The 27,619-nt window shown below is 44.3% G+C and overlaps 2 protein-coding genes across 4 annotated transcripts in view; one reads left to right on the top strand and one right to left on the bottom strand.

Annotated features, from left to right (window-relative positions):
* Positions 1-27,619, bottom strand: part of LOC125434149 (CUB and sushi domain-containing protein 1-like) — an 890,459-nt gene that overhangs the window by 785,078 nt on the left and 77,762 nt on the right. The gene's annotated exons all lie outside the window — the stretch shown is intronic.
* Positions 1-27,619, top strand: part of LOC125434151 (CUB and sushi domain-containing protein 2-like) — a 218,565-nt gene that overhangs the window by 160,349 nt on the left and 30,597 nt on the right. The window contains 2 exon segments of the mRNA XM_048499155.1: positions 26,531-26,706; positions 26,709-26,742. Coding sequence (XP_048355112.1) covers positions 26,531-26,706; positions 26,709-26,742 — 210 coding nt within the window.

Below are 27,619 nucleotides of genomic sequence, written 5' to 3'. Positions count from 1 at the left end.
GCTTCACTCCAGGAAAGCTCCTGATTCAAGCCCTGGCGTCTTGCTATCCACTTCCTTCCCAATGCAGACCTTTGCATCTGATCACTCCTGTACCTCAGACCCCCGTGAATAATCCCTGGAATGAGATGCTGAACCCTCGGGCTTGTGTTTATGGCACAATTATGCGCTTTTTAGCTTTGTTTGCAGAGCAGCATAATAGAATTTCTTCTTGGACTTCTTTGCCTCCCATTTGATGATTGTTTATGACCATGCGTTATGTCATCAATCTCCCAGCCTCTGAGAGAAAACGCCATAATCATTACAACAGTACGATGGGCCAGCGGCCCCGTTGAGGGGAAATTTATGTGGCCTTTTGCCTGGTAGCGTAAGCTTCCTTGAACTATGAGCTCAGCATTTCTGGAGCGCCCGATTAATGAGCCTGTGACTGCCCAGGAAGAAGCCAGCCTTTGCTTTCTCCTGTGGCTCACACACACTGTCTAGCGCAGTGTGGCATCATGGCGTTGAGATGTCAGTTGTGTAGATTGCGCTCTACCTGCACACCACTAAGTGTGTGTGGTCACCTGCACACCACTAAGAATACATGATCATAACCCACTTCAGTCAAGTAGTGTATGCAATAATCCAGTTTGGAGATAGCAAAAAGATTCCACTTCTGGAGAGATCTATGCCACTTATCAGCATGCCGTGATTCTAACCCAGTGACTGTGAACCTGTGACACATGTGTCAAAGGTGACATGCCACAACATTTTGAGTGACACACCAGTGTTCAGAGTGGTCTATGGATGCAGTTTGCTGATTCACTTATTCCTAATGCTCCCTGTCACGAGAGACCAAATTGTGCCTCGAAAAATGAAAGCATCCTGTTGACTGCGGATGTTACTGGATTGAAGGATGTACCCATTGGGTGTACCGATTGGATTGGGGAAGCCCCAGGCAGCACTGATTCCCACTGATTGCACAAGTGCCTCCCAGAAACCATAGTCCTATCCTTGCATCTGGATTGACTGGGCAAAGGGATATTGGGGGGGGGGGGACATGAAGGAGGGCTTAAGTGAGAAACTCCATAGTCACATGGGAGACTTTCCCAGCCAATATTGCCATGTATTAATTAGAGGGAGAAGATGCCACAGTACTAATAATAATGTGCTGTCAAATCACATCCAACTCATGGTGACCCCAGGACTACGGGGTTTTCAAAACAAGTGATGAGCAGAGATGATTTGCCATTGCCTTCCATGACATAATCTTCCTTGGTGGTGTCCCATCCAAGTACTAAACATGGCTGACCCCAGTTAGCATCCAATCAAACTTAGAAGAAGAGGTGTTTTTTTAACTCTACTTTTCTCTCCCTTTAAGGAACCACAAGGTAGCTTATGAATGTCTTCCCTTCCTCTCCCTACAACAGTCACTTGAACCGGGGGCTGAGAGAGTTGTGAGAGAACTGTGACTAGGCCAAGGTCACCAAGCAGGCTTTTTGTGGAGGAGTGGGGAATCAAACCTGGTTCACCAGATTAGAACCCACTCTTAACGATTACATAACACTAAATAAATAAACAGGCTGGGCCATCAGGCTGCTTGATTTTCACTGTGAGCACCCAAATGTCTTGCACCAATCCTCCCCCCGCAGATATTTTCTCTTCTTGTCTGAGCACCATTCCCATTCAGTGTATGTGTGAGAGAGAAAAGCGAATCCACATAGCAAATTATATTTTCACTCAGTTTGATGAATGTTCCCAACCACGTTCTTGGCAGGATGTTTTGTTCTTCTTAGCCAGGCAGTAGCTAGGGAAGGTCAATGAGAAGGCAAACTTCCCTGGCTTCTTAAAAGTTGGAAGTTTCCTGAGTATTTCTTGACCAGCAACACAAGCCTTGCCTTAGAACCAAGCATAGTATAGTGTAGATCAATACTGGCACCCAGTGTTTAGACATAATCATTTCAGATTACAAGTCTCTCTCATACTTTATTATTATGATTGTTGTTGTTTGTATCCTGACTGGCACATTGATGTGAAAGATGTTCTAACCATGTTTAATAGGTAGAATCTAGGAACATGATGCTTGATCACCTCTGCAGCTGTTCCCGTGCTCCACATTTACAATAGGTTCTAAATCATCAAAACCCAAGTTTTGTTTTAGGATTTTCTGAAGTAGGCATTTGAGAGGGCATTAGGAGATTGCATAGCCTGCAGGATATCTGAAAAATTTAGGGGGAAACTAAGCAAACTTAGACAAGATTAGCCGAATGCCTAAAAGAGGACAAGGGCTAATCCTGCTCTTGCGGCTGAATTTTGCCGAAAATTCGGCTGGATCTGAAATTTTGTTCTGGGCAAAACATTGGACCAATTTTGAGAAAAGTTTAAGGAGTTTCACCAGCTTAGGAAAATGTCATACGGTTCCACTTTTTTCCTCTCAAAATCCTCCCTTGACGTTTGATGCCCTTCTCTAGGGTTCAAGATAGGTTGATATTAAGAGCATATGTGGGGTTCTTCAGAGTATCCTCCCCATGTCACGCTCTATTTGTACTTTTCCTGTGGTTTCCCCCCATGTTTTCCAAACCTTTTTGGGGTCTGGATTTCCAGAAAAATCAGAGATAAAAAGGGGTTTTTACACTGTGATTGTTGCCCCTCTCCAATGTCCATACAGGCTTAGCCTCTCCTGGCTGGTCAACAAGAGCATCAGTGATGGAGATCTTTGCCTTTGTTTCCCCTCCCATCCTGAACTACACAGTGAGGAGCTGCTGCTTTTCCTTTAAAATTCATCAGGATGGAAAGACAATACCTTTTTCTTGCCAGCTGACCCAGGAATCACTGCACCTTCCCCCACCACCCCAAAATTCCTCACTGCCTCTTTAATGTTTCCACCCTGGGGGATTGGTACCACCCATTTTGGGAATCCCTAGGTTAGACTGAAAGGTTATGAGAAGCCCAAGATCTCCTTGTAGGTTGATTGAGGGATTCAAATTTGGTAGTCCCAGGTCTTAGTCTAACTTTTTAACTACTACATCATACCAACAGATTTTGCAGCAACTTCTCAGGGGCAGCAAGGTTCGTACTTCTGACAAGATGCCCCAACAACATTTCTTTCATCTCTCTTGTAAAGGGCACCACAATCAGCTGTGGTGGGTTTTCTGACCTGTGTGGCTGAGGTCTGGTAGTTTTTGCTCCTAACATTTTGTCCAATTCTATGGCTATGGACAAAACATTAGGAGCAAAAACAACCAGACCACGGCCACACAGCCTGGAAAATCCTCAGCAGCTAGTTTATTCCAGTTGAGAAGGCCCTCAACAATAAAGTGTCACAATCATTGGGGTGCTTATTCCCAGTAACCAGAGAACAAATGTTAAGCAATAAATGTATTGTAATTATAAAGCAAGTCCCAATTCAGCAAATTTACTTGAAAAGCCAGTGTATGGGGCTACACATACTTAAGTGTTTTTCTGAATATGAGCCAAAGTGATGTGGATCTATATATTGGATAGATATATCCGGGAACAGTAAAGTTCATGAGAATCGGTGACTGAAGGAAGGAGAAATATTATCTCAGTGATTTCCATGCCCATTGTTGAGGATGCGGTTTATTCTTTGCACTAAAAAGACATTTCAGAATCATTTTTGGGTACCTGCTTTGTTAGGAATGGGCTTCAGAAAAAATGTTTTTTGGGAGGCTGGGTTGCTTTTATTTATATTGCTATCAGGACACAGCCAACTTATGGTGATCCCCATAGGGTTATGAGCATAAGTGAAATTCAGAGATGGTTTACCAGGGATTCCTGAAGAGCAGAACAAGAGGCTGTCTGTCACAATTTTTTTGCCGTCAAGTCCCATCTGATTTACAGAGACCCTCTGATGCAGTTTTCAAGGCAAGAAACCATTCGGAGGTAATTTGCCATTGCCTGCCTTCACATCATGACCCTGGGATTCTTTGGAGGTCTCCCATCTGAATTCTTGCCAGGGTTGACCCTGCTTAGCTTCTGAGATCTGGTGAGGTCAGGGTAGCCTGGCTATCCAGGTCAGGGCTCAGCACAATATCAGACTGATTTCCAACCAGTCTACAGTCCTCACAGGTTATTACACTTAACCTAAGATTTTCCTGGTAGATATTATATGTCTTTGTATTGTTGAAGGCTTTCACGGCTGGAATCAACTGGCTGTTGTGGGTTTTCCAGGCTGTAGAGTTATGGTCTGGTAGTTTCAGCTCCTAATGTTTCACACTCATCCGTGGCTGGCATCTTTAGAGGCACGTGTGATGGACTGCACAGTAAAATAGAGAATTAAAAGTGCAAGTCAGTCAGTAGAACAAGGTACTATTGCAACAGAGTGGGGGGGGGGCATCATAGGAACAGGAAAATGCCCCGATTGTGTAAGTTGACCTGCTCTCTGATTGGTGGTGCAGCCAGATGACTAAGAGAGAGAAAAGGTTTTGTGAGCTTTTTTTATTTGGATTCCTGCAAGTTAACATCAAGTCCGTTAACTGTGTGTGCTAAACATCTATTCTGAGGGGATTTCAGTCAGGGAGTGTATCTGACTTGAAATATATCTGAGTGTCAGCATGTGCTGAGAGCAGACAATACACAGACAGAAGAACTGGGAGTTTTATTTATTGGTCAAGGCGGAAGGTGGAATAGTAGTGAGATTTTTCACAGGTAACCATAAATAAAAGGAAAGGGAATCCATCTTCTGGGTGTAAAATAAGAATTCCTAATCCAGTTAGAATGGGAATTATTCACACAGGTAGATTCCGAGTCCGGAGTATTAGTGTTCTGCTACAGTTACCTTTAAAGGGTATGTTATCTCTAAGTGAAGTGCATAGCTAACAGTGTCAAGGCTGTATGTGTGCTGTATGAAAGTGTACCAGCTTGTTAGAACCCCAAGTCATCGTGAATCCACTAACCAGTAACAATTTTAAAGTAAAGAACCCCTCATAACATCTAAGTAATTGAAGAAACTTATAAAGCTTGATTAAGAACCGTGTCTATGCCAAGACTGATATTTGTATATAGTTAATGGCTGCCTGATTTCCATCCACTGAAATATCTCCTGATCTCATGTAGTTTGTTCATTAAATTTCACTTGTTGAACTTGCCTCAGTTCTGTAGTGCCATGAAAAGGGGTATTTGCCATGGGGAGGGGAGGGCGGCAGAGGTGGGATCCAGCAGGTTCTCACAGGTTCCCGAGAGTAGGTTACTAATTGTTTGTGTGTGCTGAGAGGGGGTTACTAATTGGTGATTTTGCCATGTGATTTTTGCCTTAGTTACGCCCCTCCTCTCAGCAGTAGTGCGCAGAACTTGAAGCAGTCTAGCAGGAGGTGCACCGGCGTGCGTGGCAGCCTGCGCCTGCGTGCATTCGTTTCCCGCCCAAGGACCGGTGCAGCGGCTGCGTCCTTGCCACAGCCCCGCCCAGGAATGCCATGCCACGCCCCCATCATGCCCCGCCCAGCCCCATTGGCACTACGCCACAGTTTGAATCCCACCACCATGGGAACCTGTTACTAAAAATTTTGGATCCCACCACTGGAGGGTGGGGAAGTCTTCCTTCACCTTTCTGGAGTTCCTAAAGCTGAGCAAAGGATAAAACACCTCATAAACTGCCATCAAAACAGCTCAGTTAATGAACAGGCAGGAAAACCTTGCTCAGCATAGTTAGGAGGTTGTCTGAGCCTGCTGCAAATAGTTAGAAGGGTGAAGGGTCAGTGAAAGCCTGTCAAGGGGAAAAACACATCTTACCATGACATGCCTCTGAAGATGCCACCCATAGATGCTAGTGAAACATTGGGAGCTAAACCTACCAGACAATGGCTATATGGCCTGGAAAACCTACAACAGCCAATTATGTGACTTTTTGTTTTGCAACCTTTTATTTTCCACATGGGTAGCCAGGTTGATCTGCAGTAGAACAGCAAGGTTTAAATCCAGTATCACTGTACAGAGTAGACCAACATGATTTCCAGAATTTAAGCTTTTCAGTCCAATCCATAGCCCGAGGCAGCCAATGATGGCACTGCTGCCACACTGTCCTGCCTCCTCCAGAGGGCTTTTCAACCTTGCCGCTGGAAAGCCCTCCATAGGGCTAAATGGAGTTGGTGTAACTCAGAACTCTGGGTTGTGGTGTACCAGGCTGCAAAACTGGGGTGGAAACCAACTAATGTTGGCTCCACCCCCAGGAACACCCCATGCTAGCATCCAACAGGACATCAGAGTAGCTCCAAGGCAGCTCTGATTCCAGGTTTCACCACTGGGGAGATGAAGGGTGGCTGGCCGCCAGTGCCTTTGACCCCTTCCCTAGTGGGGGTGCCCCTTGTGATGGCAGAGGGGGCAAACATATCAGTGCAGTTCTGCATCAGCTCCACTACTCAATCCCCCCACCCCCATGGGATTGCGTTCTTTGAGAGTCAGAGCTCTTTCCTTCATCAGATAGCAGTCTGACAAAGAGAGTTTTGATTCTTGAAAGCTTACACATTAGAAATCATAGTCTTTAAGATGTTACTGGACTTGAATCTTACTCAATCTTTTATTTGTTTACTTTTGACCAATACGTGTGTTAAGATTTTTATATATATTAAAAATGCTCTAATTTTGCCCCTTACATATACCGGTAGTTCAAACCTTTGCAAAGTTACTCCAATCTAATACTATTGAAATCAGTGGACAGACTAGACCAGGGGTCGGCAACCTTTACCATCCAAAGAGCCATTTGGATCCGTTTTCCATGGCCCTGAAGATCTACTGAGTCGGTTTGGCCCCTCCACTCACTTTTCCTTCCAGCACTGGGAGGCGGAGGCGCCGGACAGGGAAACCCCCTCTGCCCGACGGAGCAGGCAGCCAACTGCTCCATGGGGGAGAGGGGGGATGGCGACTGTAGCCTGCCCGGTGCTGCCGCCTCTTGCGCTGTGGGAGGCATGGGCGCTGGTCAGGGAAACCCCCTCTGCCTGACAGAGCAGGCAGTTGCCTGCTCTGTGGGGCAGAGCGGGGGATGGCGTCTGTGGCCTGCCTGGTGCCGCTGCCTCTCGAGCTGCAGGAGGCAGCGGTGCCGGGCAGGGAAACCTCCTCTGCCCACCTGCTCCATTGGGCAGACGGGGGAAGGTGGCTGCGGCCTGCCCGGTGCCACTGCCTCTTGCACTATGGGAGGCAGCGGCGCCGGGCAGGGAAACCCCCTCTGACTGATGGAGCAGGCAGCCGGGCAGGGAAACCCCCTCTGCCTGACGGAGCAGGCAGAGGGGAATGGTGACTGCAGGGATGGCAGAAGGGGGATGGAAGCTACTCTGGAGGAACGTGCCCACAGTACCCTTCAATCTCCAGGGGTCGGAGGGCAACTTGGATGTGTCCCTCCAGCCCTTCGGAACAGTGCTGGAAGGAGAGGTAAGTGGAAGGGACTCGAAAAGAAGCACCCTCACACACAGAGCCGCCTCTGGTTCGGCCCCTCCACTCACCTTTCCTTCCAACGCTGCTCTCCGACCTCCAGGCCACGTGGAGCTGCAGTATAAGGCTGAAAGAGCCGCACGCACCTCTGGAGCCGCAGGTTGCAGACCCCTGGACTAGACTTAACTCTACATAAGGTTACACTGCTGACGTCTGTCATTTGTGGTGTTTCTCACCCGCCCCCTTTTTTATTCTTTTCATGCAGTACTGAGACCTGGCTGGCATTATGCACATTCATGACTTTGTGAATGACGCCACCAAGTGATGACTTGAATTTCCGTTGTCACTTTGCATCCCCTGATTTTCAGTGCTTTTATCTGTGAAGGTTTGTATCCCTGGATTTCCCCACTTGAATCAGTTCACACATTCAACTGCCAGGCACCAAGTGTAGAGAAACTAAGTGGTGTGTCCATGCATGTGAGAACCAGAGAGTGGGGTGGGATGCATTTTTTTCTGCAGGCTCTGCATGAAGACAGTGAGGTACTTTGTTCCTGGTGTCAGGTACCCTTGTGTGGTGCTTCAGTGGTACTGCAGCCCATGCACAGCAGCTATGCCTGCTTCATCAGAGTGCTGGCACAATGTCCAGAAGGGCCACAGATACCCAGGGTACAAGCTGAACTTGTGCTCCTACTTTTCATGGGTAATGTAAGGTTGCCAATTGTGGCTTGGGAAATTCCTGGGTTTGGGGATGGTGCTTAGGGCAGGGAGGGAGATTAGGAAAGATACAATGCTACAGAGTCTGCCCTCAGAGTGAGAATTTCTTCCCAAAGGTCTGATCACTGTCATCTGGAGAGCATTTGTCGTTTCCAGAAAATTGTGGCAACCCACCTTATTTGCAGCACCATTTAAATGAAACCCTGATCCCATGCAAGGTCTCACAGTGCCTCTTCGCCTTGCTAGTATCGTGATTAAATAAGTTGGGTTTATTGAAGTAGGAGCTGAGAGGATAAGAGTCGTAATAATTAGTAGTTGCATTAATACCATTGTGTGAGATTGTGTATTATCCGGAGAAGTCTGGGTCCCCTCATTACCAGATGTTCAGGCTCTTTTCTTAAGAGGAGATTTAATAAAATATGAAGGACCTCTGGGAAGGGAATAGCTTTCTGTTGTTACACTTGCTTAATGGAGAAGACAGTGACTTGATGGGTAGGGATGCATAGCTCAAAAAGAAAAGAATCAGATATCAGGAAGCCCAAAAATATTCCTGGCTATCAAGGGCCCCTTCCAGACATGCAGGATAATGCACTTTCAATCCACTTTCAATGCACTTTGCAGCTGGATTTTACTGTGCTGAATAGCAAAATCCACTTGCAAGCAGTTGTGAAAATGGATTGAAAGTGCATTATTCTGAATGTGCGGAAGGGGCCTAGATTCCAAAAAATATTCCTGGCTATCTAGGTTCCAAATACTGGTTTGGTGTTTGGATTTGGGTTTTTTTTTCTGGATTCTGATATCATTTGGCTCCCTTATTCCATATTAGGAATCATTCTGGAGGACTGGAGGTCTGTTTGCTGAGAAAATTGCACCGAAATGACAGTGGAGCTGCTAGTGCTTGTCCTTTAAGTAACCCCAAGTTTCAGTGAATTGGACCAAGAGGGCCAATTCTATGGCTGACTGAATAAAGTGCCCCTTTGGTATCTTCCTTTGTTTCCTGGGGTGGGGTGCTGGAAATTCCATGTGTTAACCTGGGGAAAGAATAGCCAAATACAGAAGAGCAAGCAAAACATGCCCTTGCCAAAAGCTTCTCAAAGCAGCAGAACCAGCAAGCCCAAAGAACCAATGTAGAACCAACAAATCCTGGTGGAAGCACAAGAAACTGTGGAAAGCCTAAGACGACAACTGTGAAACCTGAAAATCAAACCCAATGTCAAATGAGAAAATCATCCAAGCTAAACCGAACTGCCATTGCAAGTCCAACTAAAGTAAACATCAGAAATCTGAACCAATGAATAGCCTGAGAATTGAAGGCAAAATTGATTGTGAAGTCTACCTCAATCCCAACACAAACCAAGTAATGTAAAGAGTACTGACAGAATTTCCTTAGACCAGACAACTGAAACATTTGTTGTGAACAAAAGATTTCTTATTGCAGGCAATGATAAGTCCCGAACAGCTCCAAGGAGCCTCTGGCGTTCCACCAGAGGCTGTGATAATATAAAGCAACCAGCAAAACCCTTCCCCCGCTCTCCATACAATCTCACAGCTGTATTCAGACTAAAGTATGTGACCTTCGCTAGTTAGCAAGAAGATAAGTGTGAAGCAGAAACCGTAGATTCACACAGGAACAGAACAGTATATGACCAAGCCAGAGTTCCCTTCCCCCTGCACCCACACTTCTTGACAAATACACTGTTACAAGACCAACAACACCAATTTCAAAGGACAGAATTAAAGTCAATCCAACATGGTGAACTGATACCAAGGCAAAGGAAGAAAAAATAAAAAGCAATCCTGTGAGCCTTAAAACACTGACTTTGATATCCCCAGTTTACAGCAGAATATTTCTGGGAACCCATTTTCTGGGATATTGAAAATCCCGGATACCATCCAGAGAGCCAAATATATCTGAATATATATTTGGAACAGATGTATCTGAAGGGACATGCCAATTGCTGGGAGAATTCGAAGTAAATCTATTTGCTTCCAAGGAGGCACCGCCTTTCAGTTCCCTCTTCTGTGCTAACCGATCTCAGAAATGGGAAATTGAAAAAGTGAATTTGCACACGAAAAATGCTCCAAAACCTATGTCTGTAAATAAGATGGATGATGGAACATCTAAGTCTATTACTGTTGAAGATGGGGAGGAAGTATCTCTCTGGCTATTTTTTAGCGAACAAAGAAATAAGGGAAGAGGGAGAAAATAGTTTCCATTTAGCTTTATCTTTCTTGGCCACACTAGGAATGAATCATGACATAAAAAGGGGATAAAATGCAATGAAAAAGAGACAGAGATACCATTTATTTCCTCTTCTTTAAAACTCACTGGACACTTATTCTGAAGGTTAAAAAACTTTGCTTCTGAACTGAAACACACCGCGTGAAAAGCTAGATAAAAGGCCCCCAAACAGCCGCAGCCTTACTTAGCAAAGAATTATAGCTTGAGATGGGAGGGAATGAATTTATTTCCCCATCGGCCAAGAAAAGCTAGTAAGAGTTAAGTGTTTTAAAAGGTGGTAGCTTTCTGGAAGAGAGGTTGTAGTTTAGTGGTAGCATCATGGGCCCATGCTTTACTTGGGGAAGAGCTTGGTTTCTGTGCTTGATCCCTCTAGTTGTAGTCTTATCCAGCCACTTTGCCTGTTAGAAGATGCTGGTGAAAAGTGACTGTGTTTGGAAAAGAAGAATCTGCCCATGCATACATTTCCTGTTTCCCTTTTACTATACGGTGGCCAGATGTCTTGTTTGCCAGAGGCTATCCTCATTTTAGAGTCTGAGAAAGACTTCTGCCCGAGGCTGTGGGTCACTGCTGCCCCTACAGTAATACCATACCAACGGTCTCCCTTCTCCTTTGATCCTGAAGTCATTTAGCTGTGATTTGTTTAAAGATGTAATGTAGTGGAAAATAATTTTTGGATGCAGACTAAATTTTCACCAAACAGGGTTTTATATTTCGGTTGACTTGCATTTCAGTGAGGGGTATGTGCCTGTGACTGTGTAAACTGAAGGGATTGCCAGCCTCCCCCACCCCAAAAAACTAGTGACCCTCCCCTCTGGGCAGAGGGAAAACGTGAGGTGTCCACACAGTGAGGGCAATTTTGAGCAAATGTCACTTCCCAGTAATTGCGTGTTGCAGCTGTTATTTTATTTTCTGCTTTTACTTTTATTGTTGCTTTTAGTGTTACTTAGCCCTGAGGCCTTGGAGGAGGACAGGTTCAGTATTGAAATGAATAAATATGCATCTGAGGAAGCTTTCCCTCCCAGCGTAGTTCGCTTGGCCTCAGAGGAGGTGGCACGGAAGCTTCGTTTCGACTCTCTTCTTGATAAGGTTTCAAGGTTAGAGGCACAATAGTATTAAAATATAGCTGTCATGGACTGCCAGCAGATAATTCAGGCAATAAAATTGTTTCTTTTAGCCATGTAAATAGGGCAATAGGCTAGGCTGAAATCGCATTCAGCTGCTTATTCATTATGCAAGCTGAACGGGGGAGAAATGTGTGTGGAGGAGAACGGGACCATAGATTGATCTGAAGGAGAACCGGGGAAGACATTTAATCAGAGTGGGCAGTAAGCAAAAGATGACTTTCTCCAAGTGAAAATTGCCTGAAATCATGCTTGTTCGAGCAATATGCAACCACGTGGGAAATAGGAAGAAATATTAACATGGCATTCCTGTTCTGGGGGGGCCGGCGGGGGGGGGGGGGGCTGTGTGGTGTGTGGGATATTTAAACTAGCTTGAGATATTTACCCCCAGCTAGATTAACAGCAAAAAAATAATAATGGCAAGATGGTGTAAGAATACCTGTGGTGATAGTGGGGGTGGGGAAGTTGGATTGCCTGTTCCCAGTTTGTCAGACCCTGAGATTCTTGGGATGGGGGTTGGTGCTCTCAGAGAGTTGGACCTGCTGGTCGCATTGGCTGGCAGTCTTAATGGTAGCACATCCATAAGTCATATGCGGTGCTACCTGGAGGTAAATGTGAGTGTGCGTGTCTTCACAGTCATGAGCCTTTTGAAGTGATGGGTTGTTTACCATGCTTAAAAAGTTAACATGGAAATTAGTTATGTGCTAAACATGTGATAGAGGTTTACAACATTATGCATGGAGTGGAGTAAGTGGCTAGAGGGAGCTTTTTCCTCCATAATACTAGAACCTGGGTGTGTGTGCTTGCACCTAATGAAGTTGGTGGGCAGTAGGTACTGGGCAGGAAAAAGAAAGTACACTTAACAAGTACTTGAACTGTGGAATTCACTACCAGGGAAGACAATAATGGCCACAAGTATGAATGACTTCAAGATTAGTAGGATTCATGGAGGGCCAGCCCATCAGTTGCTACTAGCCATGGTGACTAAAGGGAACCTCCATATTTAGAGTCAGTTCACCTCTGAATGCCAGTGCTAGGTGACAACATCAGAGGAGGAGGTTGGCCACTATACTTGTTTTGTTTGACCGTCCATGGCAACTCTTCGGGCACTGTGTGAAACAGGATGCTGGACTAGATGGACCTCTGGGCTGATCCAGCAGGGTTCTTCTTATGTTCAGAAACTGTAGCTGAATGGTTAAGAGAGAGGACATGTTGGGGAGGTGGGTGCTGTCAGAAGTGTGATGACATTACTTACAGGGAAAACCTGGAAGCAGTGGTGGTAGTTCTAGGAATTCTTGCAAACGTTGTGGTTGAACTAACTTCCAGTTTTTCCTCAGAAGTGATGTCATCATGTTTGTGATGTTGGTGGACTTGGCAGGCCTGGACAAGGGTGGGGACATTACCACAAGTCAACTTAAAACAGCAGAGTCCTAAATAAATCGGATGGGCTGAAAGTTTACTTATTAATTTTAAGGTTGACTGGATTTCAAGTCCCAAGTGCCCAAATGTTAGCTCAGACTGACCTACTGCGTGATTTTTTTGTTTACGACTTTGTCCAATATAGCTTTATCTGACTAAATAATTGCTTTGTATTTGGTATGCATAATACCACAACCTCATTAGTTATGATGTGTCATCTAGTGAGACAAGGACCCTCTAGTTAAAGGAACGGGGAATAATGTAGGATGTTATAAATAATCCTGTGTTTCCTACACAAATGGGATCTCAAGTTTCATTGGGGCAAAGGGAGGAGGTAGGATGGGCATCAGAGGGAGACTAGATAATATTCAGCAATATGTTGCATTCAGTCTGGTTTTTTTAAGGTATGTTTTATCAAATGTAGCTAATGAAATAAAATCAATTTGTGAAATGGATTTGGTTCTAAGAGCTTGTTATCTATATAAATAAAAGCTGGTAAAAGGTATGTTTCCTTTGAGAACTTCATTTCGTGTTTTGTGGTGATTTCTTAATTGTTGAAATTTGTGGAAAGGATGTTTGCATTCTTATGGGAGTATAGAGCTGTGAAGTCATAGGGAGTGTACAACATTAAAACATCTAAAATGCAAAAACATGCTCTTGGTGTGTAAAGGCTGTTGTATTTCATACCACCAGGTTTTCAGGATAAAGTGATTTGCTTATAATCCTTCTATGAGCTCTTCAACAATTCTACTGTTAAGAAATGATGAAAAGGCTTGGGGGGTAGGGTTAGGCACTGTGTTGGGGAAGCCAGGGTGGGAGTGATGGCTGTTAATGAGTGTTTCAGTGTCTGAAACGGGGGATTCTAGAATTATACTTGTCTGCAAATTACTCCTTCCAACCTAGAAATTCATCTTCTAAAGGTAGATGTGAGTGGTGCCGTTGCACTGTTAATTAGTGTTCTGTGCTATCAGATTGTTTCAGAATCTGTAATAAACGTTGAGTTAGCGAGAAAGGCAAGCTAGCTATACATGAAGTAAATAGAAACAGTGATGGAGGAGCACTCTGCACATGACCAGAGTTTTCTCTTCAGGTAGTACTCTGGGAACATTCAGAGTATTTGCAGCTTTGGTGTTTAGAACAGAGATTATTTTTGACTCGGGTTTATTTAGATTCTCCCATCCATTTTTGTTTTAAATGAGAGGTAGTAGGCCTTAAGACCCCCTGCTCTGTTAACCTAAATGGTATTTATAGGTTCTTAAAATAAATTCGGAAGGACTAAAAACCAGGTTCTAGAGTTAAGTTTTCCCTTGTTTTTATTTAGTATCCTGGTAAGAATGAAAACTGCCTTGGTGGATCCAGCCAAATTCAGTCTAGTGTCCTCTTTCCAACCAATAGCCAGCCTCTGGTGATTTTGCATGCTGTGTAAGAAGTCAGTTGGCATTCCCTGTTGTTTGCCCACAACAGTTGGTATTCAGAGGTGCACTGCCTCTAAACTTGGAGGTTCCATTTTAACTTTCATGGATAATCGCCCTTGATAAACACATCTTCCATCATGAATTTGTTTCTTCTCCTCTTCTCTTTATTGCGTAACTCTGTTTACTTTTCAGTACAACAACAACAACCTTTATTAGGCATTTAACTTTTCAGTATTATGAATGAGGAAGTAAATATTTCCACATTCGTCCTTCATGATTTTATGAACCTCTGCTGTGCCTTTGTGTTATAAAAGAGATCAAGAAATATATGCTGAATGGTCGTCTCACACTATACAGAGATACCCAGCAGTGACGTAGGTATAGATTTTTAATGGGGGTGTTCTGGGGACGGGGCCATGCCCCCACCTGCCCTGGGGGTGTGGTCACACCTTCCCAAGCCCCGCCCCCAGCCTCAGTGCTTATAAAAGCATCTTTCTGAGGCAAGGGACAGACTCCCCTGCCCCGCCCCACCCCAAACCGACTGAGCTCCCAGCTGGCAGCCGGCAGTCCCTTCTGCCCTCACCTTCATGCAGAGGTGTAGCTAGGGAAAATGGAGCCTGGTGCAAAATCTGAGTTTTGCCACTGCGCCGCCCCCCCCCCCCCATGGGTGGCTGCTGAGATGCTGGAATCCACCCCTGAACAGCATCACTTTCAATGGTGTTTAAACTAGGGAGCCCAGATTACCTTTTTAAAGCCACCTTAAAGGGAGAATCTGGGGTCCCCAGTTAAAACAACATTGAAAGTGATGCTGTTTTGGGGTGGATTACCCCCCCCTCCTGAAACAGCGTCACTTTCAATGTTTAAACTGGAGAAGCTGAGGAAATTTGGGGGTGCCTGCTGTCAGGGGTACAATTGTTAATCTAGCAGCACCAACATTTCAGGGTATCTTTAGGAGACTCTCCTGATGATACCACCCAGGTTTAGTGAAGTTTGGTTAAGGGGGTCCAAAGTTATGGACCCTCAAAGGTGTAGCCCCATCTTCTATTAGTTCTCTTTGGAAACAACGGGGGATGGGGGCACCCCTTTGGGAGACCATAACTTTGGACCCCCTGAATCAAACCTCACCAAACCAGGGTTGTATCATCAGGAGAGTCTCCCAACAAATACCTGAGATTTTGGTGCTGCTAGCCTAAAAACTGCACCCCCTGCAGGCCAAAAACAAAAAACCTAAAAATACAAAAAAACCACAAACTGAGAGGCGGAGCTTCGGACATGTAATGGGGGGGTTGAACCCAAGAACCCCCCCCCTTACTTATGTCCTTGATACCCAGTGAAATTGGATAATCCTGTGGCAGTAAACTGTGAAATTCACTGCCAGTAGAGGTTATGATGGCCAGAGGCACGGATGACTTTAAAAGGGGATTCAACAGATTTATGGAGGAGAAATACTATCCATGGTGACTAAAGGGAACCTCCACAGTCAGAAGCAGCCAATCTCTGAATCCCAGCATTAGGTAGCAATATCAGAGGAAGGCTGTGTTGAACCTTCATTACAACTAGTTGGTCCCTGCATAAAAAAGGATACTGATGTAGGTGGGCTGGTGGGCTGATCCAGCAAGGCTTTTCTTATATTCTTTCTTATATATTTTACAGGTGATAGATTCCGTTCAAAATGGAGAAATCCTTGCCATTCCCCCCCCTTCCCCTGTTTGTGGCTTTATCATTGGAAATAGTCAAAATTTGTTTTAAAAATAATAGCAATAACAATAAATAGTAAATTTCCTTGGGAGACACTGCTAAGCAACTAGGCACATTTTTCCTATTCCCCCTGTTGTTGAATGTCCAACCAATCCTTTGACAACACCCAAAGCCATTTTTCTTTTTTAACAGTTATTAATTTAATGCATCAGGCAAGGATCAGATTTTATTTGCAAGCCGATAAACAAGGCTTTTATGAATCTATCTCTGTCTTTTGCCTGCCTTCATCTTCATATAGTTGTGTGTGTTTGTGCGTGCGTGCGTGCATGCGTGTGTGTGAGAGAGAGAGAGAGAGAGGGGGGGGGACTTATGGTGTTTGGCTGATGGAATGCTTTTATGGAGACGGGCGGGGAGGAAGAACATCCAAAACTACACAGGAATTTGCAAATGGCTGGAGCAAACGTCTTCCGTTATTACACTGTGCAGCATCCAATATAATAAATAATACCGATGCCTTAATCTGGGTAGCAGTAGAGGAGAAAAAATGATTGCTTTGACAATCAGGCGAATGTAAGCAATAATATTAGTTCAGGGGAGGTTTGGGGTAGAATGTTTATGTATTTAGATTTATATCCTGCTGTATCCCTGGAGCTCAGGGGTATGATTTACAGAACATTGTAAAACATGAAAATATACCGTTCCTTGGCCCAGAGGCACACAGTCGTTGAAAATGTGGAGTTATGAGAGAAGGATGGGGAGAAACATGAAACTAACTAGTCTCTTTCCCTTGGATGTCATCCAAGCCGCTGTTTGCATTTGTTCTTTCTCTCCTCCTTCCCTCCACATCTACCCATCTTAGGCGTGCACCAACCCATGTCGTCATGGCAACTGCCCTGTTTGTGCAGGTTGCCTAGAAATGTAACCCAGCATTAACTAATGGGGGGCAAACGAAGCAGAATTTGTCAATGAGATCCTGGCTTTCCAAATACGACGTTAAGAAGAAGGAGGTTTCAACCTGCGTCTTTTCTTAACGGTTCATTAAGTAAAGAGCAATGAGTGTTGGAAAGTGTCTTTTAAAAATGAATTTTTTTTTTTGCTTGAAGTGAAGCATCATCAGTCATTAATTTCCAAAGTAGAGGCTTCAAAAGAAGGACTCGGTCCAGGGTGTTTTTTTTTTAAAGGACATCAGCACTATAATTAAAGTGAGCTTTAGAGTGTCAATCCAGAAAATGAAATGCATTTTGGACTGGGCTCATTTGGGATCTTAAAATGCCCCTGTCCTTGTCCTGGGATAGTGGGAGGAAACTTTCTTCTAATTGCACATATTATCTGCCTTCGCACAGGTGTTCTTTGGGCCATAATTACTGGGCAGGCTTGAAGGCTCCAGCTTTGGGAAGATGTTTAATGGGCTGCGTCTGTTTGCCCAGAATGAGTAGTGATCCTCCTTCAGGGCTATTTCACACAGTTGAGTTTTTGAGGTGAATTCCCTGGCCAGCAATTAGATGCACAGACAGGCCATTTCAGGAGGAGGTGTTGGATCTCCATTCCATCAATGTGGACTTCCAGCAAGTTGTCTTCTTTCACTCCTGGGTTCCCAGGGGGCCAATTGTTGCATGGTTTGAGCACCACTGTGTGGAGAAGGAGTTAGTATATTCCAATCTGGCTTGAATGATATAATGGTTTGAGGGGTCAGACTAGGCCAAGGGTCTGCAACCTGTGGCTCTCCAGATGTTCATGGACTACAATTCCCATCAGCCCCTGCCAGCATGACCAGTTGGCCATGCTGGCAGGGGCTGATGGGATTTGTAGTCCATGAACATCTGGAGAGCCACAGGTTGCAGACCGCTGGACTAGGCTCTGGGAGACCCAGCTATGAATCCCCGCTTGGCCATGCAAGCTATCTGAGTGACCTTGAGCCAATCCCACACTCTTAGCCTAACCTTTCACACAAGGTTGTTTTGAGGATAAACTGGAGGAGAGGAAAATGACATGAGGTGTTTTGGTATAAATGAAGTCAGTAAATAAAAGTCTTTAATCATCCATGGAACTCATGGGTTGACTGTGGATCAGTCCCCCTCTGTTTGCCTAACATACTTTGCAAGGTGGCTGTAAGGATAAAGTGGAGAAGGGGAAAACGTGCCAGCTTGCCTGAAGGCCCTTAAAGAAGTGAAGGATTTTAAAAAGGGTGACAGAGTTGGCCTTGAGGACTTCTGTTACTGATCTCTGGTAAATCCCTGTATCGGTGTCTATTTCTGTCTGTATCTATCTATTAGATCAATAGGTAATAGGTGTGTTATGCAGAATATAAATGCAACCAAAGTGTTTAGAACACATTTTGCGTTAATCATTTTTCCATTAAAAAGCTGTCCTCCCAGTTTCCCTTATCAAAGTGGCATCTAACACAATTAAAATGGTACAGATTGCAACACTAAAGCAGTTTTGAAATATGTCATCCACAATTTAAAAATTTATCTTTAAAAACAAACAAAGGTTTAGCAGAATAAACAAACCAAACCCACGCACTTTCTGGTGATGCATAATGTTGTCCTGATTAACCAAGTTTTAGCCCTCTGTTGATATGCTAGCAGAGAGGTTGTGAAGTCCACTTCTAATGAGAACATACTTTGAAGTGTGGCAACATTAGAAGTCTGTGATTTTTCAGTATTAAAAAGACAGTTAAGGAGATTAATGGTGCACAGAATGGAGAAAGTGGATAGAATTGGCTTTTTCTACCTTTCCCATAATACTAGGATTCAAAGATGTGAACAGTTGGATTCCTCCTCCCATTAAAGGTCTTCATCAAGGCAAGAGGGTCTCTAAGGTCGATTCCCCACTTGCTGAATCAACTCGGGTTCGACCTGGGTTCGACCTTGGTACTCCCCACAGCCGCTGATTTCGACGCAGGTCTGTCCCAACTTCTCCCCCTCTAACCGTCAAATTTCCAACTCCACCAGGGAGGTACAACTTTTTCAGCGAACTCAGGTCAAACTCAGGTCGAAACCAGTAAAGTGGGGAATTGTCCTCGCCGTGACTCTCCCGTTCAGCCAAGCACAGTTCAGTGTTTTGGGCATGCAAAAAGGACGCACGTTCACGTTTCCCGCCGTAGAACAGCAGTCCATAGGGAATGAGCAGCGATTAGGCGGTGAGGTGATCCCGCCCTCTGGGCTTGGCTCCAGCAGGACGACCTTGGCTGCTGTGGGGAGTAACCATGGAGTTGACCTAGGTCAGTACTTTTCAGGGACCCAGGTTGAACTCTAGTCAGTTCTCAAGTGCAGAATCAACCTAAGGCATCAGAGAAGGCAGGAAACAGCTCCCACAAAACGGATGCCTCTAAGAGTTTGGGAACCATTTTGTTTCAAGCCTGTGCAGGAAGGGGTTGGCAGCTAATCTTTTTCCCTTAGGCTAGGTATGGCTGCTTAACATTGGGTGTGTACTGTATGCTCTGGCACAGACAAGCAGCAGTTAGTAAGGTACCAAGTTGCAAATTAATATGACACATATAAAACCAGCAATTTACAATGTACACAATGTGACATGAACAACAAACATACATAGTCCACATTTAAACCAAAACCGCGAGGTAATATATATCAGAACATGAACTCCAAGATAGAAGACTTGTGACAAGAAAGAAACCAATTGCAGCAAAAATAGTGTTACAGCCAAATTCTTTAAAGGCAGAAATGCCTAATAGTGTGAGGTAAACACCAAGTCAAGCAGAGAAAGGGCCTGTAAATCAGTTTTGCTCTTACTGTGCTTCTTCAAGACTTTTACCAAACACATGCCATAATACACTTTGCATTGCTATGTCTATAGACAAACACACTATAATTAGTTGTCATATGCATATCGCATACAATGTTTCTACTTATTGGCAGCATAGCTTACCATTGTCGTCTTAACGAAAGATGAAACACGGTGTTCTGTTCCCCTTTGTGTTCACAGTGAAATAATTATAAATATGAATAACATGAATCATATATTCTAACTGAACAATACATAGCAAACTTTACAAATTGAATTATAATACAAAGTGTTACTCACCATAACGCAGTAGGAAAAACTGAAGGTCTGTCCAGCTCACAAATTCACATGTGGACCACACTCAACATCAGCAATTGAAACTCCCTCAATGAGCCCACTTCCGTAAATACCTGTAGAAAACAGGAAATTTTCACTTTTGAATTGAATCCTCCAGAAGTTAATGTGTTCAGCTCAAAAATTAGTCTGCTTGTGTTACCCACTGCCAGGGGTAACTAGAAAGTGATTTCAGAGTGATTTCAGCTTTGTCAGCAATGAGCAATAGTGATTTCAGAGTGATTTCAGCTTTGGCAGCAGTGAGTGGATGCAGAGGCAGGCTGCCTTCAGAGCAGAGGTTCTTTATTGTGATTTCAAGCTCTTTCCAGGCCAGACGGCCCAATACAGAATGAAACACAGCCCTTTTTATACAGTTTTTCACCCAATCAGAGGAGGAAGGGGGCAGTCCCCTGCCACATAATACAGACAATTTAAAACAAAGAGGAGGAAGACAGTCTTTTGTCTTTGCTGATGGGATTAAGTCCCAGAAGAAAAGGCTGCCAATGAATCTTGAGATCCTAGAATTGGAAACTTCAATAGTCCAATGGGTCTTGAGATCCTAGAACTGAAAATTCAAATAGTCCAATGGGAAGTAGGGTGATGTCCTTCAACCAGCCAAGGCACTCCTTGTAAGTCCAAAAAGGTCTTTTGTTGAGGTTGACAAACTTATCAGATTGTAAGAAGGTGTTGTCCTTACTTTGCACTTTCTGACCTACTTCCTTGTTACCTAGCTAAAATAAAACTACCAAAATCCTAAGAGTCTTCTTCTATTAATACAATAAAGTAAGAAGAATATTTCTAATCCATTTCTCTTCTTGTCTATCACTTAAAGTAACTCTATAGAATCCCTGAACCCAATCATAAAGAACCTCCAACTCAGCACATGCCCATATAAACATATAAGCAAAGAGAATCCTAAATTAGCAGTAAACTAAAACCTTAAAACGGCTGGAGAACCTAGCTAAGAGTATAATCCTAAACATTTTGGCAAATAAAAAAATCCAACACTGAGGGGCTTACATTAAACCTTAAAGGGGGAAAAGGCAAGAGAAGGAAACCATGTGAAATATCAGCACATTTGTATATACATGTTCTTTCCAGGACTTGTGGAGGCTTTTGGACAACACTGGTCTCTTTGCTCTGATCCTTAGCCAGTGTAGTTCGGTGGCAGGCTCAGGAAAATATTTTTCTTATTTTCCTGCTGGTAACACTTGCTTGTTGTAGTAAATTCTTTTGGGTATTGATTAAAGTGACCAGAATTTTTTTTTAAAAAAAGCGGGGTGCTTGTGCGCACTTATACTTTTACACAAGCCGCGGCTCCCGGACTGGAGACAGGGAAGCGCCCAGAAGACACTCGCGGCTGCGCCCAGTGCTAACTAAAGCCTATCTACCGAAGCCTTCCCTAACAGGACATTATTGAAGCCGGCGGAGACGGAGACCGTCCATAAAAGCGTGGTGTCCTTGAAAAGCGTAATGATGAATTCACCCTAGTATTGATGTGATTGTACTGATGTTTGTGGACCAGTGGCGAAGCCACCAGGGGACAGGGGGTGCGCGACACACCTGGTGCACCATTTCTAGTCACGTGGGGGGCGGAAAAAATCCCCCGCGCCCCCCCCCCCACAGCGCACCACCCCACTTACTTTTAGGAATGGCGCAGGCCGGAAGCCCTCCTGCGTTGCCTGGGCCTGGTGGGAACTACATTTCCCAGGGGCTCCTGGGAAATGTAGTTTACCAAACCGAGCTGCTGAGCAGGCTTCCTGCCTTCTTCTCCGGCCTTCTCCTTTCCTAAAAGTAAGTGGCGTGAAGTCTTGCGCAAAGAGAGCGATATTATGTAGGGGTACCGCTTATTGTGGGGTGCCTTGGTGGGCGGAAGCATGCAGGGGGGGCGCGCAAAAGCCAGAGTGTGCACCGGGCGCACTCTGGTCTAGCTACGCCTCTGGTGTGGACTTTTTCTAGAACTAAAAACTGGAAGTCATTTTCAAAGAGCAGCAGCAGTGGCAACAGTGGTTAAGAGTATTAGGTGTGTACTGTAATGCATGGAGAACTGGGTTTGATTTCCCACTCTGTCTCTTGAGCTGTGGAGGCTTATCAGGGGAACTAGATTAGCCTGTCACTCCAACACACGCCAACTGGGTGAGTCATAGTTCTTTGGAGCTCTCTCAGTCCCACCCACCCTATAGGGTGTTTGTTGTTGTTGAGGGGGGCGAAGGGAAAGGAGTTTGTAAGCCCCTTTGAGTCTCCTTACCAGACAGAAAGGGGGGGATATAAATCCAACTCTCCTTCTCCTCCTCCTCCTCCTCCTCCTCCTTCTTCTTCTTCTTCTTCTTCTTCTTCGACCAGCTAGAGGACTATCTAGGGAAAGGAGTTTGTACGCCCTTTTGAGTGTCCTTACAGGAGAGAAAAGGGGGTATAAATCCAAACTCTTCTCTTCTTCAGTGTGACCTTTCTCAATAAAGTGTTGAACTAATGGGAATTCAAGATGTTGGTGTTTAATGCACGATCTAAACTCAGATATGTGGAGTTTAATGGGTCTTGTTTTTTGCCCCACATATAATAACTTGCATTTTTATATGATTTATATACACTACTTATTTGCTATTGCAATTAAAGAATTGTGTCAACCATCTTCTAAATTTAGGTTCAAATGCCTTAGCTGCATAAGCCAAATGGCATGTGGAACATGAACCTCATTTGTAAAAACCAGCCACCTGGCTGCTCTCCAATTTTTTTATGCATTCTATCTGCATGGATCAATTTATCCTTTAGTGGTCCAGTCTTCTTATATCCAATAAAAGGCAGGTCCTCACAACCAAGTATGAATGAATTGATATGCCAGTGTTTCTTTATGATGTTACTGATTTTAAATGCTAAATGATTATGTTCAACAATCTCTGATTAGCATTCTTGTCCTTGTCCTTTAATAACTCACTCCCAGATCTATTTTCAGATTTCCTCAATGCTTCTGCCACGACATTTGCAGGGTGTCCTCTCTTTATAAACTGTTCATACATCTTCTCTACATCTCTATGGAAATTCTGAATCTTTGAAGAATTGTGCTTTAATTGCAAAAACTGCCTATAAGGGTTATTCCTAATTAGATGTTTAGCGTGAGATTATTTGAAATGAAAAAAAGAATTCTTATCAGTGGATTTAGTGTAGTTTCTAATACTAGTTTTGTTTTGCTGATTGTGATACACAATGGTATAGACTGCCGTGGTGGCGAACCTTTGGCACTCCAGATGTTATGGACTACAATTCCCATCAGCCCCTTCCAATTGGCCACGCCGGAAGGGGCTGATTGGAATTGTAGTCCATAACATCTGGAGTGCCAAAGGTTCGCCACCACGGGTATAGAGTCACAATTGGGGTGACATGCAAATTTAATAGTGTCATGTATAGTATTCATCCAACCAAAAATAATCTTATGAGCATGTTTTCTCATCATTTATCAAAAAATGTCATTGATATATCTTTTGTATAGTTTGATATTACTAAGAAAGGGATGCTTAGAACTGTTAGAGTGTCAGATCTTGAGATTGGAGAAAATACGCGGACTCTTGATATCAAACCAGAAGTCTTTATTGATCCCAGCAAGTACCTGGTTTTTCAGAAAGCCAGAAAGCACAGTTACTTTTATCCCTTCAGAGTTCCCCGCCATAAATCCCCCCTCCCAGATTCCCATGGAATGTGAGAACAATATAATAGAAAAAAAGATTTTTGGGAGTTGAGTGTCTTAAGGCCAGTGCAGCGATAGTTCCCAGCCACCTGCCTCCTCCCTTGTTGGGAAGGCACCAGGGTTGCTTCTAATTAGCTGCAATTGCAAGCATCAAAGGAACAGCAGAGAGAGGGGGTACAGGAAAAGATCCATTAACACGATAGAAGGTGGAGGCAGTTGTTTCCCCTCTGCCCAGGTGAGAATTCTTGCCCCTTGCCTGGCTCCTTTGATGCCAAAGGAAGGCACATCCTGACATAGAGGTGACATTAGCTTCTAGGAGCAGCAGTGGTGTAGTGGTTAAGAGCAGGTGTACTCTAATCTGGAGGAACTGGGTTTGATTCCCTGTTCTGCCGTCTGAGCTGTGGAGGCTTATCTGGGGAATTCAGATTAGCCTGTGCACTCCCAACACCTGCCAGCTGGGTGACCTTGGGCTAGTCACAGTTCTTCTGAGCTCTCTCAACCCCACCCACCTCACAGGGTGTTTGTTGTGAGGGGGAGAAGAAGAAAGGAGTTTGTAAGCCCCTTCGAGTCTCCTGCAGGAGAGAAAGGGGGATATAAATCCAGCTCTTCTTCTTCTTCTTCTTCTTCTTCTTCCTCTTCTTCCTCTTCCTCCTCTTCTTCTTCTTCTTCTTCTTCAGCTGCCATAATATGGCAGGCAATGGGTGATGCTGCTGAGCTGCCCATTGCAAGGCTGAGAATCTGGTGATAAAATTGATATTTAAGCCAATATATATGCCACCTACATTAAATCATGGGCACCCATGATTGAATGTAAGGCACATATATACACGGGTGCATAGTTTCAAGTTTTGAAATATTGTTACACAAGAAACAAGCACAAAATGGTTCAAATAGAATATTTATTTGAATATTTCTACAGTCTTCGTTATTGCACTGTTGACTTCAGTAACCTGTTGGTGGAAAAGAGAAATCAGCAATATTAGGACTGAGATCTGGTTCTTGTGACCTGGTTCCTGTGAACTGATTTGGTTCTTGTGAACCTAAGTGCAATTTGGTGTAGAGTGGTGTTGGTTAACCTCCAGGCACGTCTTCCAGAATTATAACTGATCTCCAGATGGCAAGGGTCAGTTCTGGAGGAAATGGCTACTTTGGAAGGTGGCCTCTGTGCCATTCTATCCAACTGAGGTCTCTTGCCTCCCCAAATAATATTTTCCTCTCGCTCTACCCTTAAATCTCCAGGAATTTCCTAACCTGGAGGTAGCAACCCTACCAAGAATGGTGTCCACAAATCCTGTTCCTGCATTGCTTGCTCTTCAGCTCTTATGCATTGCTTACCCTCTTTAAAGCTTCCCTATAAATCCCTTAAAGGCCTTTCCGCCTTCCTTTTACCCAGCTGCATGGTTATGCTGAAGTATAGCTTATGAAGAAATCTCTTTAAAGGACTGAAAAGGAAGGAAAGGCTCCATCATTTTAGAACCACAGTTTGGCCCTGCCTCAGGAGTGGGATTCAAACAACCGGTTCCGGTGGTGGGATTCAAACAATTTAACCATTGTTTACAAGCACCATTTTAACAGCCAGTTCTGCCGAAGTGGTATGAACCTGCTGAATCCCACCACTGCCCTGCCTTATCCCTGGGGTGGTTAGGGGCAGACATCTAAAATGGGCACTACGGTACCTGCGGAGACGCTGCCATTTTCTTTTCACTTTGGAGAAAATTAGATTTATGTTTTATCAAAAGTGAAAGGGAAAACCAGATGAATCATGTGCACATTACCTATGACATTGTCTGAACGTTCTGGAAAAGAGATTCCACGTAGACATTAGGAGGAGCTTTCTGACAGTAAGGGTTGTTCAACAAAGGAATGCGCTGCCTTGGAGGGTGGTGGAGTCTTCTTCTTTGGACATTTTTAAACAGAGGCTGGATGACCATCTGTCAAGGGAACTTTTGTGTGTTCCTGCATGGAAGGGGTTTGGACTTGATGGCCATTGTGGTCTCTTCCAACTCTAATTCGCTGATTCTCTTCTGTGTTAGAGTTTGGATTTGGATTTATATCCCCCTTTCTCTCCTGTAGGAGACTCAAAGGGGCTTACCTGTCCTGTCCCTTCCCCCCTCACAACAAACACCCTGTGAGGTGGGTGGGGCTGAGAGAGCTCCGAAAAGCTGTGACTAGCCCAAGGTCACCCAGCTGGCGTGTGTGGGAGTGCCCAGGCTAATCTGAATTCCCCAGATAAGCCTCCACAACTCAAGCGGCAGATCTGGGAATCAAACCCGGTTCCTCCAGATCAGAGTGCACCTGCTCTTAGCCACTACGCCACTGCTGGTGTGCATTCTGAAGCAGCCACAGTCATGCCAGGTTTCTCACTACCAGTAGTTGGAAAAAGACACTATTGCATTCTCCCCCGGCCTGAGAGAGAGGCTGCCGTAATTAGTTATATTTCAGTGTTGTGAAGGATAAAGTGGATGGCAGAAAGCCTGGATAGAGGAGTGAGGTGGGGAGGCAGGGGAAAGGGGAGTCCACTGGAGAATGAGGAGGGAAGATCTCCCAGAATTACAGCCGATCTCCAGTCCACAGAGATCATTCCCCTGAAGGAAATGGTAGCTTGTTAACACTATCATGTTACATTACATCCCCACTGAACTCCCTTCCATCCCTAAACTTCATCTTCCTCAGGCTCCGCCCTCAAAATCTCCAGGGTTTTTTTTCAAGCTGGAGCTGGCAACGAATCAGAATGATGGTTTTTGAGAGCAAGTAATTATAATGGGATGCTTTTGGACTATAATTGAATGTGATTTCTCTCTCCTGACAGTTCTACCAAGTCACACCTGTGGAAATCCAGGAAGGCTCCCAGAATGGAATCCAGCAGGGGATCGATGTTCAGCGATGCATGGCGACAAAGCAAGCGTTACAGCTGCAACTCCAGGCTTCTTTCTGGAGGGCCATGCACTACTCACTTGCCATGCAAGTTCGGGAAAAACTTACTGCCCCTCTCCTGGGACTTCCCTCTGCCCTCCTGTCGAGGTAGCTGTGCATTTCTTCCTCTTATTGTAAATTCAATAAGCCTCTGTCTCAGCTCCAAAATAAAACAGGAGATGTTCTGGGAGGTGTTCTGCAAGCTAGGAGAGGGGATCCAAAATGACATGTCAATGAAAATAGAGTTCCCTGTTTTTGTTGTGGGTGACCCCATGGGGTTTTCAAAGGGCAAGAGAGGTGTTTTGCACTTTTTATTGTCTTTTACCTAATTGATTCTGATTCTGATAGGCATGGGGAAGGAAAGACTGATGTAGAAACCCTGCTCTCAGCAGTAAGAAATCTTATTCAGCTAACTCTCTGGAATTAGATTTCAGCAAAAGTTACTCTCGTGATAAGCTTTCAAGCAGAACTTTGTAGCCAAAAGGACTTGAATCTTGGATTTTCTAAAAAGGTGCTCAATAATTGGAATGCTGCTGCGATCTGCCCTTTTTTCCTGTGTTCTGACATATATGTGAACCTGACCATGCTATTTTCTTTTGTGAAAGGTGTAGAAAAGATTCCCAATTGCTTTTTTTTGTGACATGCTAAGCCTCATGGGACCAGCCTTTTCAATGAGTTGGGATATATAACAGTATCTATATCTGAGTTAGGGGTTGAGTGTTCCTGCTATACATTTCTCCTCCCAGCAAATGAAATCCCCACATCTTTCAGTTGATTATCATGTATTGATTCTTCTATTGACTTTCTGTTAATTTTATCAATTAGCAATTCAAATCAGAGTATAAATCTTGCATTTAAATATGGTATGCCCAGAGATGTATGTTTTCAGTGTTCCTCTCCAGCCAGCTGCAATACATCCATTATATTTGTGGCTGTCTTGTTTTTTGTTCTTGTGCTTATCTGCTATTGCAATAACTTGTATTAT

Source organism: Sphaerodactylus townsendi, linkage group LG06, assembly GCF_021028975.2.
Source record: "Sphaerodactylus townsendi isolate TG3544 linkage group LG06, MPM_Stown_v2.3, whole genome shotgun sequence".
Lineage (NCBI taxonomy): Eukaryota > Metazoa > Chordata > Lepidosauria > Squamata > Sphaerodactylidae > Sphaerodactylus > Sphaerodactylus townsendi.
This window is presented reverse-complemented; position numbering and strand designations above follow the sequence as displayed.